The sequence below is a fragment of the Netta rufina genome, assembly GCF_964035555.1.
Source record: "Netta rufina genome assembly, chromosome: 22".
Lineage (NCBI taxonomy): Eukaryota > Metazoa > Chordata > Aves > Anseriformes > Anatidae > Netta > Netta rufina.
In genome coordinates, this window is record NC_140146.1 from 6,638,326 (window position 1) to 6,652,147 (window position 13,822).

The window sequence follows — 13,822 nt, forward strand, 5'->3', positions numbered from 1 at the left end:
AACCTATTTCTCCCTCTCAGTGGGAGGCGATAAAACCTCGGCCCAATCCAGCACCAGGCGGGGAGGACACAACAGGTGAATTAAAGGCAGGAGGCAGATGGGGCGCGGGCTCCGGCGGGCCCCAGCTGTCGTGTCTGCGAGCTGTCTGGCCTTCGTGCTGCTGCCTCCAGAGCCAGCTCCATCACACCTGCATCCCCCTCAGGCTGCTCCCCATTCCTCGCCCTCCAAAAATTGGGAACGGCCCACGTTCCCCCACCACGAGAAGGGGGTGATTTAGTGGGACCGGCTATTTGCAGGGGGCAGAGCGCTTGGCAATGCCGAGGGATGGAGCTGTAGATGTTCCCTGCCAGGGCAGCAGGAAAAAAAAAAGAAAAGGCAACAACATCCTCTAAGGAATCGAGACAACGCTCAAGCAAAGGACCTTCAGAGAAGAGGACTCGAAGGACCGCAGAACAGACGCGATAAGCTGGGGGACCACTGCCTAATAACCACCGAGTATTTTTCTTTCTTCACCTCCTAATAAACAAGGCGAAGCAATTACAGTAATTAAAGATTTAGGATAAGAGCACTTTGTATTTTGGGGGCCCAGCGTATCAATTAAACGCTCGTTAGGTTCTCCCTCCTAATGAGAAAAATCTCGCGCTGTGATTTTGCAGAATTAGGAGCATAATTAAAGGGGGGGGTGGAGAAGGAGGGCACTTTCCCCAAACTGATGAGGAGGGTTCCCTCCCCTCCGTGCCTCCTGCCTGCACGGGCAGGGTTGATGCTGTCCCCAGCCACCTCTTCATTTCCGAGCGATAACCCTCGGCCACGGCCCTCGGACAGCTGCGATGATAAACCCAGACTTTAATTACAGGTGGGTTTTATGAGGAGAGCTGGCTACTGTGCTGTCTCCCTACTTCCGAGCTCTCTGTTGCAGAAGGTACCAGCGTCTGCTGGAAGGCAAGAGGGGAAATAGCTCATCTACTCAGGAGCGAGGAACACATAAAACATAAGAAAAGCAATTACATGCCTTCGGTTTCCACTCCTCTGTTTTTATAGGGCTTGTCTTAGGATCTGAGTGATTTTATGCATCAGAGAGAGATGACAATCAAGATGAGTTGCAATGATATGCATGGGAGGCTGAGACACATCACCTTTAGGTATTTATTCTCCTGTAGTTACAGGTCTTCTAAACACCATATTTCTTGTGAAGGAGAAGAGAACCCAAAATCTTGCAGCTGAATATTATTGGCACTAAGGCCTGACATGAGAGCCCAGCTGACAGCTACTTGAATGTAACTTAGAGCAATCCCTCCTCCTCCTCCTCCTCTAACCCTGCATGAGCTCCTGTGTGAACATCTCTGGTACTGAGCAAGACGTAACCAAAATATTAAGTGTTGAGGTAACCCTGAGTGACTCTGCCTCCTGCAACTCCATTACATCTCCCGTTGTACCACGGAGGACCAGGCAGACGTGGCTGTGCTCTTTGACACGCCAGCAAGCACACGTAACTACCACCATCGTTGCTATCTCCACCCCAAACTTTGCTCACCAACATTAAATTATCCCGTTTCTATTACATCAGAACTTCTGGGCACACGAGAGCAGAAGACGAGCCTTTTGACCCGTGCACCTCCATGGGTTTGCAGATGGCTGTGCGAAAGGCCCCCAGATGACTTCTTGCTCATGCAATTCATCGGCTCCCCAGGCACAAAGACACAGAGCGCTGGGCAGGGGATGGCACAAAAATCACCGTCTGCAAATGCAGATGCCTTTTACCACATAAGCCCCGTGGTACAAGGCCTCTTTGAACCCCAGCTGCCCCAAACAGGAGTCAGCAAGCACAGGAGAGGATCCAGCTGCTCTTCCCGAGCTATAATGGGCCATTTGCACTTGAATTTCAGGCCCTGGAGGTGTCTCCATCGGGCTGCCCGGGCAGTGTTGGCCCAGAAAAGGTGGTCACCTGCTGCCCAGTGTGCTTTGTCTTTGCTCTTGTCATGCCAGCTCTCCCTGGCAGGAAAGTACCTTCTTTTCATGATACTGATATGGAGATCCTCCTCCTGCTTTACTTCGGGGTGTTGACCATTGCCCTTGTCGCTCTCTTCGCTGTCATCACTATGCGAGAAAATCGAGGTCAGCTCTTTCTTCGGGATCCTGGTGGGAGGCAGGGGGATCGTCCTCTTCTCTGCCAGGCGACCCCGGTTCTGCCACAGGGCGGAATCAGTTCCAGCAGGAAAGGGCAGGAAGGAAAAAGAAAAAAAAAAAAAACGAGAATTTGGTTAGACAACCCAGAACCAAGAAGCTCCTCACAAATGGTTGTTCTGGACAACAATGTTGTCCAGGGCTCAAAAACACAGGTTGCAAACTATGGGCAAAGGCCACGCTCGCTTTGCAAAGGACTTTTCAGCAGAGGCACATCTCTCTCGAGCTCTTCCAGCTCCAACACTCAAGCCATGCACTTCCAGCCTCTCCCCACCTCTCCGTTCCTACTTCGTCTCTCTTTCACACCGACAGCAAAGGAAGATGGAGCTGTCAGGCTCCAGTCCTTCTCTCCAGAATATTTCCCACCAAATGTCACGTACTGACACAGCTGGATAGGTGAAACGCAACCTTTGGCAGCAGCACAGCAAAGATGTGACCCTGAGAATCCAGAACACTTTTGACTACAAAGGGAAAACCTCTGCCAGCCACCAGGTTTGTCTCCCACACCAGTGAATAGCCCACATCCACCTATTTTTGATTATTGAGGCTCCTTTTCACCATTCATTTGCATGTGCAGAGCAATCAGGCAGCTCTTGCCTTGTCCCAACTTCCCCTGGGAGGTCCTGGCGGCGTTTGGCCCCCAACAATTCACTTCTGACAAGACTCAAATAAACCAGAGAATAACGCCCAGGGGGCAAAAGCCACTTTTTTTTGCAGCCTGTGTGTTTGTGTGCAGAACCTAGCGCAACGTGACCCTGCTCCCAACCTCCTATCTTCCACCAGCAGGGAGAACGTATGATAAATGACTCTGTCCCTGCACCCTCTGTGCCTGATGCATGAGAGGATTCGAGCCTGGGGCAGCCTAAATTGGAGCTCGTTGGGTTTTTAGCTCTTGCTCTGATAGCATCTTTCTGAGCTAAACACCCCAAGTCTTAATCTGTGATCGACCAAGACAGAGAGCCACAGGAGGAGCACTTGCAGTGAAAGACACTGGATTAGAAACCCAGGAAAAGAGCCTGCAACTTCACTGACCCACAGAATTTAAAATTTCAGCAAACAAAAGCATGAAACTTGGCAGGGAACCGCAGTGAGGGGAGGTAAAACAGTTTTGCATACTCTGTGGATGCTTTCTTCAAGAAGATGAGTGCTACAGAAGGAACGTGGTTTTAGCGAGGACTGGAACAAAACGGAGCAAGGTGTGTGAAACAGGTCAAGTGAGTGCAAGGCAGCGCTTAACTAACAACATTTTCTCTGCAACAGCAACTCCAACTTTCCAAATAAACCTGGCAAAATGGAAATGTGGTGGGAGAGCCAGCCAGGCTCTCTGAAGGGGAGCGCGGAGCAAGGCTAAGTGACGGAAGAGCCCATGTTTTTTTAATTAAAGAAATTAAGAACTTTCCACCAAGACAAAACGAAAACTTCTTGTTTACCTCCGTCAATAAATTTCCAGTTGTGGTCATTAAGGGGAGCCCTAATCGTTGTGATAATTAGCTAAATCCATCTGGAAGGCATCGCCCCAAGGAGGCACATTAGCTTTTCCATTCCGATGCACTTCCAAGCCAAGAACTCAGCTGCCTGTGAACTGCAGACAGCCAGCGAGAGAGGAGCAGCGGGCCAAGCTGGCTTGAAAATGGGAAAAGTCATGTATACGAGGAAAAAGACACCCTCTGAGCCGGATTTGTTGTTTATGAGGTTTCGTGCGCTTTGTTCGCGCAGCGTGAAGAAGAAAAGAGCATCCTTGGGGAAAGAGCAACAAGGTCAGCGCCCAGCCTCAGACACGGGGACACCATCCCTGGGGCTTCTGCTGGTGGCTCTCCAAGACCCAGCTGCAGCAGGTGAATCCCTACGGTGCCAGGGGCCAGTGCTACGTGACAGGGGGCTCCCTTGGACAGCAGTAGGGCCCCCCTCACCTTGCCCTTTGCAGAGATTTCTCGCTGCCTGCAGCCTGGGGTCGTGCCATAAATTGCGTCTCCCGCCCCTAAACATTTTTTGCACACGTGGGCATCGCCACCCCGGCCCCTTTTTCCTGCTCCTGTGCAAACGGGGAACACGCACAGAGCTCATCCCGTGCCTAAAGCTGCTCTGGGCTGCACGGTGTCCAAAGGACAGGGGGGAGAAAAGGCAAGAAAGGGAAAACGGGAAGGGAGGAAGGGAAATGCAAAGAGAGGGCAGGATTTGCACCACGGTTCTGCCACGCTGAAAAGCCAGGACTTGATATCAGCACGAGCTTTATCGCGCCAGAGCTTTATATATTTTCCTGAAGTTGCAATTTATCATAACAATTAAAGGGGGAGGGGAGGGCGGGTGTGCAAATTTCCGCTTCAAAATAATTGCAATTCGCTCTCTGCTGTGACTTTGCAGGCTAAAGAGAATAGCGCTGATCAGATACTAAAAATCATTTTATGGCCATTATGGTACCTTCAAGCAGTTACCGGGTCTCAGTGACTACCCAGGGACTCATCAGCCCTAACAAGAGCGAGAGTGCAGCAAAAAGGGAGGCACTAAAGCGAGAGAAACAGCCCACCGGACCCGGAGCACCAGCTCCCACTTTCCCCTGCTCCTTAAAATGCTTGTCCTTTGCCTTCCTAAAACCATAACCTTGCACCTAAAGCTGCTCTATATGCATATATCAGCTGATATACATATATATATATATATATCATATACATACCCATATATACACATATATATTCGTATATATAAAGTACAAATTTGTATGTATAGTATATAAAAATATCTACACCCCTCTGTGGATATCACCCAACTCGTTCCCCTAAAAACAAATGAATGAACTCAAATGGGCAGCACTGGAAACGGGGCCACAGCAGTTCCCTTGCAAACACCTGCAGTCCAGCACTGGGAGCTTATTTTTTTAAAATCTGTGTTTATTTTGTACTTTGTATTTATGCCAACAGGTTTGGGGCATTTTTTTTTTGTTAACATTTCTGCATTCCCAGAAAATTAAAATAGACCGAGACAATCAATTTTGCCTTTTATGTTCATCTATAGTCACTTTTGAATCAATTGCACTTTCTTAATCTGTTTAGAGGCATTCACCAGTAGATACACATTACTTTTAAATTAAGCACAAAGGTAGCCAGAAGCCTGGTCCAGAACCTGCTACAATCAATTGTCTTTCCACTGACTTGGGAAGGCAGCGGTCCAAGCTGTAAATAAAAAACACTCCTTGGCGAGCAGCAAGCCACCGAGAAGCCATTCCTACAACTCCTGGCTTTTGCTGAAGTCCTCTACAACGTGCAGAGGGACGACAGGACAGGAACCCACCTGCAGAGGTGAAGATATTGAGATATCTTTTGTGGCCGTGCTGCTTCAGTTATCAAATGGCACTTTGCTCGTGGTAGCAGATAGCAAAAGGCACGCTGAGCAGTGTGATGTGCACGAATCCAGGCAGGGACCTTTAATAAACTTTGAGTATTTTGCAAGAAAACCACCTTCCAATTTGTTGGTATTCATGGGGACGTCAGACACTTGGGAGAAAAACCTGTCCATGTCCCCTGAATTGTTTTTAATTGTTTTAAAAAAAACAGTCCCCTGGATTGTTTTTAATTCACAGCCCCAACAAAGACGAAGCTAGCAGCCTGGCTTAATTGAGAAAGCACCTGATTGCCCTGAAAGGCACCCCAAGCACAGCTGAACTGAACTATTCCACACTTGCATCTTCCCGTCGGAACAATTCTGCCTACCTTTTAATCTCAAAAGCAAAAGAACTTAAAATCAGTTAAAATTCGTGAAAGCAGGATCTTTTTAACCCATGGCACTCAGCACCAGATGAAACTTGTACTGGAAGCACTGCGTGGTTTGGCCTGTGCTGGATCTTATCAACATAACCCTCTTTAATGATCCCTAATAAACTATCAGTTATTAACACACATTTAAGAGCTCACTGGGGGCCTCCCAAAGTTGAGTCCAAGGCTTTACATTCGACAGAATTTCCCTCTTCCCAGCCTGACCCACGTACCACATGAAGAGCTCCCATCCCCTTGGGAGCACGCACATGAGGAGAAGGAAAAAACTTTCAGCAGTTACAAAAAAAAAAAACCAAACATCTCTTTGAGCCCAATAATCAAGGTGGGATTTAACTAAAACCCACAAAACGATGCTGAGTTCCTTGGAGCCCCCTTTAGCAGGGGCAGGTGACTGCTGAAGACGACTCCCAGTTGGCACCCGAAGCTTCCCCCGTTAAATAACTCCGTTTTCAACCAAACGAGGGCAAGGCGAAGGTGTGGGGCTGGCACCCTCCCTTCCTAACCCAGGGATTTCCCCTGTCCCTTGGCACAGAACAGAGCAAGCATCATTTATCCATGCCTTAATTAGCCCGGCCAGAGAGTAAAACACCCCTGCCATCCTCCAAAGCTACTGCAAGGGTGAGTGCTGGGGGCAGAGCAGAGCTGCCTCCCGCGTTAGGATCCCCTCCCCTTCGCACCATTAATTTTGTGGGTTATGATACCAGCTAAAGCTGGAGCCTAAAACCCTCTCTCCCCTGCGCCCCCCGAGCCGGTCCTGCGTCAGCCCAGCCCTCCGGCACTCACCACTTCACCCTCCTGGGGTCTTCTGACACCAGTGGCTGCTGGCACTGCCTCGCTTACAGCACTGGCCGGGCGGGGGGTTGGCTTGGTATTAGAAAAATCACAGGCGAGGAGATTTCCTTTCCCCGGGAAAAAAAAATCAGAGGGGTACCAACACACGATTTAAAAGTATCAGTAAGTCAAATAAGGTAGAGATGCAGCTACAATTTAAAAAAATAAAAATAAAAATAAAAATAAAAATAAAAATAAAAAGGAAAGAAAACAATGATGCTGGAACCATGGAAGGTTACCTGAGTGGAGAAGCCCAGAAGCCTGCTTGCTCTGCCCTGAAAGCAAGGGACCATATGAAATAGGGGGGAAAAAAAAAAATAGTAGTGGGATTTCTTCCCTTTCAGAGAGCAGGGGAAAATTCCGCTCCGTGTGGCTAGGAGAGGTCAGGAGTTACAAAATGCAATCTTTTTCCCCCCACCCAGCCATCCCACCCCCTCGCAGCTCCCCCCTGGAGCCACGCGCTCCCTGCCAAGAATAGCAGGGGCGAGCTCTTGCACAAGAGCCCTGGGAGAGCTCGCAGATGGAGCGGCGGGCGGAGAGCACAGGGCTTGGGGGAGAGCAGGGAAGGGAGGGTTAGGAAAGGTTTTCTGCCCTGGGAGCTACTGCAACAAGGTCAAAAACAGCTGAACGCCCTGGTGTGACATTCAAAGGCAGCCAGAAAAGGAAAGATTCCTCGCAGCGAGAGTCCCTGGTGAGCATTTAATTGATCCCAGCAATGGAAAGGCCTCGGCGAGGAGAGCTGCAAGGCACAAAAAAAAAAAAAAAAAAAAAAAGCCATGGAAAAAAAATGCACATGGAATCAAAGCTTTCGCCAGGCCACGGGAAGCGCTCCTGATGGGAAGCGACCCGAGCCCACGAGCAGGTGCAGTCCCTACGGACACGGCTCCTTCAGCATCCCCAGGAAAACAAGGCAGAAACGCCAACGCCCGAGGAGTTTGCGCGCCGCTAAAAACATCGGGGCTGTCTGCGAGGCGGCTCACGTGCCTGCGATTCGACCCGCTGCAAATGGGATTTCTATCGGGTAGAAAAAATAAAAATACAAATGGGAATGGAAGCCAACAACTGCAGGAACAACAGCATCTGCATTCCTGCTGTCCACGTAGGGCTGGGAAACACGGGGAGCAGGCAGGGGATGCTGGGGGGAGGCAAGAGGGGAGCTTGGTGCGGTGCCAGCGCTGGGAGCTGAGGAATGCTAAATCTGTTCCATATGTGAAGGAAATCCTCGAGTCCAGACAGCATTTTCTCCCTCTTTTTATTGATAATAAAGATATGGAAAAGGAAAGGGGGAGGTTCTGAGAGCCTGGAATCTTTTTTTTTTTTTTTTTCCCTTTTTCAAATAATAAACCCAGTCAAATGGCTTTCATTAGGGAAATTACACACCCGTGGAGCCCACACACCCCCTTGCTGGCTAAATGACAGGCTTGGCGTTTACCTTCGGCCGTGATTAAACACCCAGGAAAGGGCCAGGGGCCTGCCCAGATAATCTCCTGCCCTCCCCTGGGCCTTCATTAGGCGCCCGAGGCCGGCATCCTACCGGGCTGATGGCATCGGGAGCGCCTGCACCTCCGCCAAAAGGGGGGTCACGGACCCAAGGAGCTGCCCGGCCCCTCGTCTCCTGTTTGGTAATGAAGAGATGAATAAAACAACAGCCAGCAGCCTTCCTCCACAGCTGTTTTTCTGCCTCCCCGTCAGCTGCAGCCCAGCTCCTCACCTGATGGCCGATGGGCTTGGTGCTCGGCATCCCTCTGTAGGTACAGGCAGCAAGGGGCATGCCAAAATGAAGGCAGTGCTGACCACAAAACCGAAAAGGACCAAGGTGCAGCCCAGCCTTGGTTTTTGAACCTCCTGAAGAAGACGACAGCTGAAAAACCTCGATTCTGCCCCAGCTTTGCCCACAGATTACTGCACGACCACAGGTAGTCACATCTCAGCTACCCTTCCTCCAAGAGTGTCAAATCCTCGCTTTGATAAAACCCACTGACATTTACAGGTAGAACGTGTTAAAATAAGGACAAAGGCATCCCACCGAGCTTATTCTTCCTCTCGTTCTCCTTCCTCCTAGGCCACCATTTTCAGTGCAATATTTACAGTTAAGCAGCCAAACTCACAAGTAATTGCCAAGCCATCACTCCCAAACAGCCAATCCTGCCCAGCAGCTCTGCAAAAAAAGGGATATTTTGTTGAAACAGAGACGTCTCAATTTGGGCAAACTATTTCTTTTCACACCATTGTTTATAATAGGTCAAAGTAAACTCCCCTTTTCTTCCTGGAATATTTTCTTCCATCATGTGAACAAGCTGGCCTGCTCGGACAAGTTTGCTTCATACGAGGCTCTGAAGAGCATTGACGCAGGAGCTTCTCAGCTCTGTCCCTGCCCCCTTAAGGTTGTATACAAATAAAGCAGAAAATGCAATAGAGCAGCTAGGAAAGAGAAATGACATCTTCGGGCAAGGCCTGATCCAGCACCAACCGCTCGCTGGTGTGTTCTGCAAAACCTGATCCAGCAAAAAATCCCAAAGGCCGTTCACTGGAGAGTTGCTGTCACCTTCCTCCTACCTGCCCACAACAACAAACTGGGCTGATGCCAGCCTGTGTGTACCCGTTGTTAATTTATACAGGTCGCAGCAGCCTTTGTGTTGATTTCTAGCTGGATCCCCGATAGATCGGGGATGTTTGGGAGGTAGCAAAATGCTTTGAACTCACCGCTGGCAGCCCTCAGTGCACGCCAGTTGATGCTGCAAGGTGTCAATCTGCTCATCCACCTCTCTTCATCAATGAACCTCTCTCTTCTGGTTCCTTGTCCAGGAAGACTCGCATCCAATGCTCTTCTCAGACAAGCCAGGATGTCTTAAACCCCAGTCGGAGAAGAGGTCAGAATTATCAGTTTCCATGCAGCAATTTAAGTACTTGCAGAGATTGCTCTCAAATTGTCCTCTCTAGCCTAAGAGGAGAGCTCGTAAAGAACTCCCATTACCTCGTTACCTTATAGGATCCCATTATCCATGGGGCACTCAGAGCCAGGCTGTGACTACAGCAGGTTTCAGAAGCTGTTACAAAGTCCTGCAGCAGGGCTTTCCCTCGCTGTGTGTGGGAAGAATTTTGAGACTGCCAAGTGTGAGGAATCCTCCTCCTGACAGGGGTAAGGTGCTCCCAGGATTCGTATCAAAAAGCCTTCCTTGAGACTGACAACGCACCCAGGATGGCTAAACACCTGGTGAGGATGTGCTTTGTGATATGGTCTCCTTTAACAAAAAAAAAAAAAAGAGTTATCTAAATAATGAACACCCTGAAATCTCAAAGAATTCCTCAGGGCACCAAAAATCTCAGGGTGCAAAGCTCCAAGTCCGATGGCAGAGTCTGGGCTTGGCTGCAGCACAACTGACAAAGCAAATGCTTAGATGGCAAATTGCAATTATTCTTCTGAGAGCAAATGGGAGAGGGAAACAACCAGTGCTACTGCATCTTCTGAGCTGGGGATATGCTTCAAGCATTGGCTCCTTCAGTTTAAATAGCACTTTAGAAGAAAGGTCAAGCATTAGTCAATATCCATGGGTTTTCTTGAGGTCCATTAACAGGACTGCTCGGTCCTCAGAGAGATGCAGGTTGCTTCTCCTCACATCAGGGGGTTTTGACGCTCCAGGTTGCACTTCCACGTTCTGGACACTGAAACTTAACTGAAAGCGAGGGAAGATTTCTGCACTCCCAGGTGCAAAGGCACCAGCTGTCCTGCAGGGTACCCCAGGACAAATATCTCGCTATCTTCCAGAGCATGAGGTACCACCAAGAGTGATTGATTCCCCAAGCTGCTGTGTAGAAGTAGTTGCAGACATGTGGCAGGAAAAAAAAAGCTGTTAATCTTCCTCAGATGAGACCTGCAGCCTAGCCCAGCTGCATTACATGAGAGACACACAAATGATCAGGCACGCTGTGAATCCTTTTGCTTAAACCCTTTCACCACTCAGAGCTGCTTGCACCAACTTCTTTATACTAAGCCATCAATTCCAGTACAGACAGCCCAGGCCCTTTTTTTTTTAGGGGATTCCATTCTTTTCTTGAGAGAAGAAGGCAAAGAAGAAGATTGCTCTTAACCACAACTTCCTTGTGTGATCTCAGGCAACTCACTTGACCCCGTTGTGCTCGGTCTCCCTGCTCTAAAAAGCCAGCAGTAACACCTCCTCGTTGGTTATACTGCAAGCATTTTGGAGCAGAGAAGGATGCGTTGATGAGGAGTACCAACATGACTGTAGGTACCATTATAATTGGAGAAATTATATATGTTATAAAGAAAAAAAAAAAAAAAGTTACACAGAAGGGCAGCTCTTCCCATCAATGTTAACAACGTTATTTTCTGGAGCCCTACAGAAACAGATGAGCAAGACCTGTGAACAGAAGGAAACGCTTCCCATTTATTACCTCTGAGTGAATTATAAAGCCTAAAGGGTAATTTGGTAATAGAGTCAGAGCCATGCTCTTCTGGAAAAGCCAAGTGGAATTTCCAGTCTTTGAAGGGAAATACCCCAGGATAGAAAATCCATCAGTCTTTTGGAGCTACCTGCTTTCAAAAACTCCTTGGAAGAAGGCCGAGGAGCGGTGTGGTCTTTGTTTTCTGTGTCTGTCCCACATCAAATAACTTCGTCCATTTCAGTCTGAGGTTGAAAAGAAGGAAGCAGAGATTTGAAGCCAGGTCCTCAGGCAATGTAAGTCGGCATTAATGGAGTAAAAGTCAACTCACACCAACTGAGGATGTGGTACACTGATGCTATCTCCTAAATAAAAGCAAAACTCACGCGTTTTTCTCTTTTTTCTTTCCTTTCCTGCTCCTCCACTCTGGTGAAGAGACAAGGAGCAAAAGGGCACGGATGCTTTCAGACATTTCCTCTTCTCCTCACGCACCTCACTGCTCTACCTTTCAGGTGGGAGAAAGACAAGAGAACAAAATAACCGTCCACCATTCCCCCAAGGAATTAACACTTCACTCCAACGTTTCATTTCATCGGGTCCACGAGGACACAGCCTTTCCCTGCAAAGTTGAAATAATTCAGCAAGGGAAATTCAGCTGGGGTTTATGCTTCTATTCTGCTCTGGAGACACGTGCTTAAAGCATTTCTTTGAGATCCCTGAGATGTCCAAGCGTGGCTTCCAGCCTGCTCTGCTGTCCACATGGAAGGCAGTTCTGCTGCTGCTGCACCTATTGAGCTGTGCCCTGCTGAGAGCTACAGCTGCTTGCTTTGGAAAATCAGCTCTAAAAACATCTTAAAAGCTGGGCTTCCACAACACAGAAGAGCCCTGTAATCACTGCTGACCGAAATGTAGCAGGGGCATGAGAGGAACAAAAGGGAGAGGTCCTGCACTGCAGGTCCCCGACCCGAGGCATCCTCAGCTCACGCACCCTGGGGTCAGACCGACCCAAAAAGCCTCCTGACTTCTCCACCGCTCACGTTCCTGGCCAGAACCAAATGGAAATGAACAAGAAGGCATTTTTTTTCCCAGCTTTAAAAAAAAATAAATCGATTTCTAAGCAGTTTCCCTCAGAACTGAAGCAGCCCAGCTGCGAGCAGAGAGGCAGCAGCAGCTTTGCCCAGCACACCCCGAGCTCTGCCTTGCATCCGAGGGCTCCCCAGGGAGGCTGGTGCCAAAATCAGCCCCAAAATCAGCCCCATCTGCCTCCACGGAGGGACCACCCAGCAGCACAGCCCCGTCCCCCTTGGACGGGCATGCTTCGAGGACCATGAGCTCAAGCCTTCACCTTGCACCTTCCCCGAGATCCTCCAGGCTGGCAAAGCCGTGGAAAGCCACGCAAATTGTAGGATTTCGAGCCTGCTCCCAGCTCTGAGAAAGGAGAAGAAAAATCCAAGGGGACAGCAGCCGCTTAGCAAGCGAGCAGCAGCCAGGTCTGCCCACAAAGCTTCCTCAGATCGACTCGACCCTCCCGACGGCCAAGCAGACTTGGGAAACCCAAAGCAAACACGGAAACTCCAAATATTCATTGGGGTGTTGCTTTCACATTTGAAAAAAAATAAAATAAAAAATCCGGTGTTTACGCAAACATCTCGCTCTCACACTATCAATACCAAAACAAAGCAGAGGAAGGTGCAGGCATGGTGGGACTGCCAGAGGTTGTCGAAGCAGGACGAGCTCGGCAGGGCCACTCGGGGCTGGGGAAGGAGCTTGTTGTTACAGAGCTGCACAGGCGTGAAGCCACGGCCTCCCCTGAGCCCCTTTCACCTTCTTCCAAAGCCATAAGCACACAAAGGACACAACACATTCCCAGCCAGAGCGGAGCAGAAGCTCTGGGGGAGCCTTTTCAGCAGTCGGAGGAGCTGGGCTGCACCGCCTTAGCGATGCCTAAGGGAAGCACAAAGGATCTGTTGGGATAACTGGAGGAGCCCGACTGAGAAATCCATCCTCACCGCATCAAACCTGAGCGGTGTCAACGCGCCCCTGGGGCCAATTCTCTGTCCGGTCGCAGGGTGCCCACCGCCGGCGTTCAGAAACGCTCAGCCCTGAGCTCAGCCCTGCCACGAGACTCCCAGGACCACCGTAAAGCCCTGCAGGGTGATTATACCCCATTAGCTGATTTTTCTCCATGCACACGGGCTTGCCCAAGGTGGGCTGGGGGCGAAATGAGGGAGGTCGTGTCCCTGTCACTCCCCGCACACCGCGGCCGTGCCGCCTCTCGCAGCTCCTTCTGTGCTGCCACGCTGGTGGTGACACTGCTACCTTTTTTCCAACACCCTCTGTGATATTAAAAAAAAAACACGAAACACAAAACTCAACCAAAACCAGAAACAAAACCCAACAGTTTCTGCTTCTCCTCCTTTTGTTAGGACCTTCCCTGCAGCTGGCTGCACAGCAGAAGGGCAGAAAGCGGTCTTTTCTGTTGTTTTTTTCTTAATTTCCCCCCATTTTACCTCCCTTTCCCTTATCCCTCCCACCCCCAAACCACCAGACAACCTCTGCAGCCACCGCTGCCATTTCCACTCTGTGATTTGCCAGCCACACCTAGGGAATTTCCCAGCAAATTGTATTACTTTATTTGG

General features: G+C 49.6%; 1 protein-coding gene across 1 annotated transcript in view; it reads right to left on the reverse strand.

Moving 5' to 3' along the window:
* SAMD11 (sterile alpha motif domain containing 11) overlaps positions 1 to 13,822 on the reverse strand; it is a gene marked incomplete at its 5' end in the record, with an annotated part of 102,037 nt that overhangs the window by 63,455 nt on the left and 24,760 nt on the right. Inside the window, one exon of the mRNA XM_084300443.1 lies at positions 2,008 to 2,186. Within this exon, the coding sequence (XP_084156569.1) occupies positions 2,008 to 2,186 (179 nt within the window). The remainder of the gene's footprint in view (positions 1 to 2,007; positions 2,187 to 13,822) is intronic.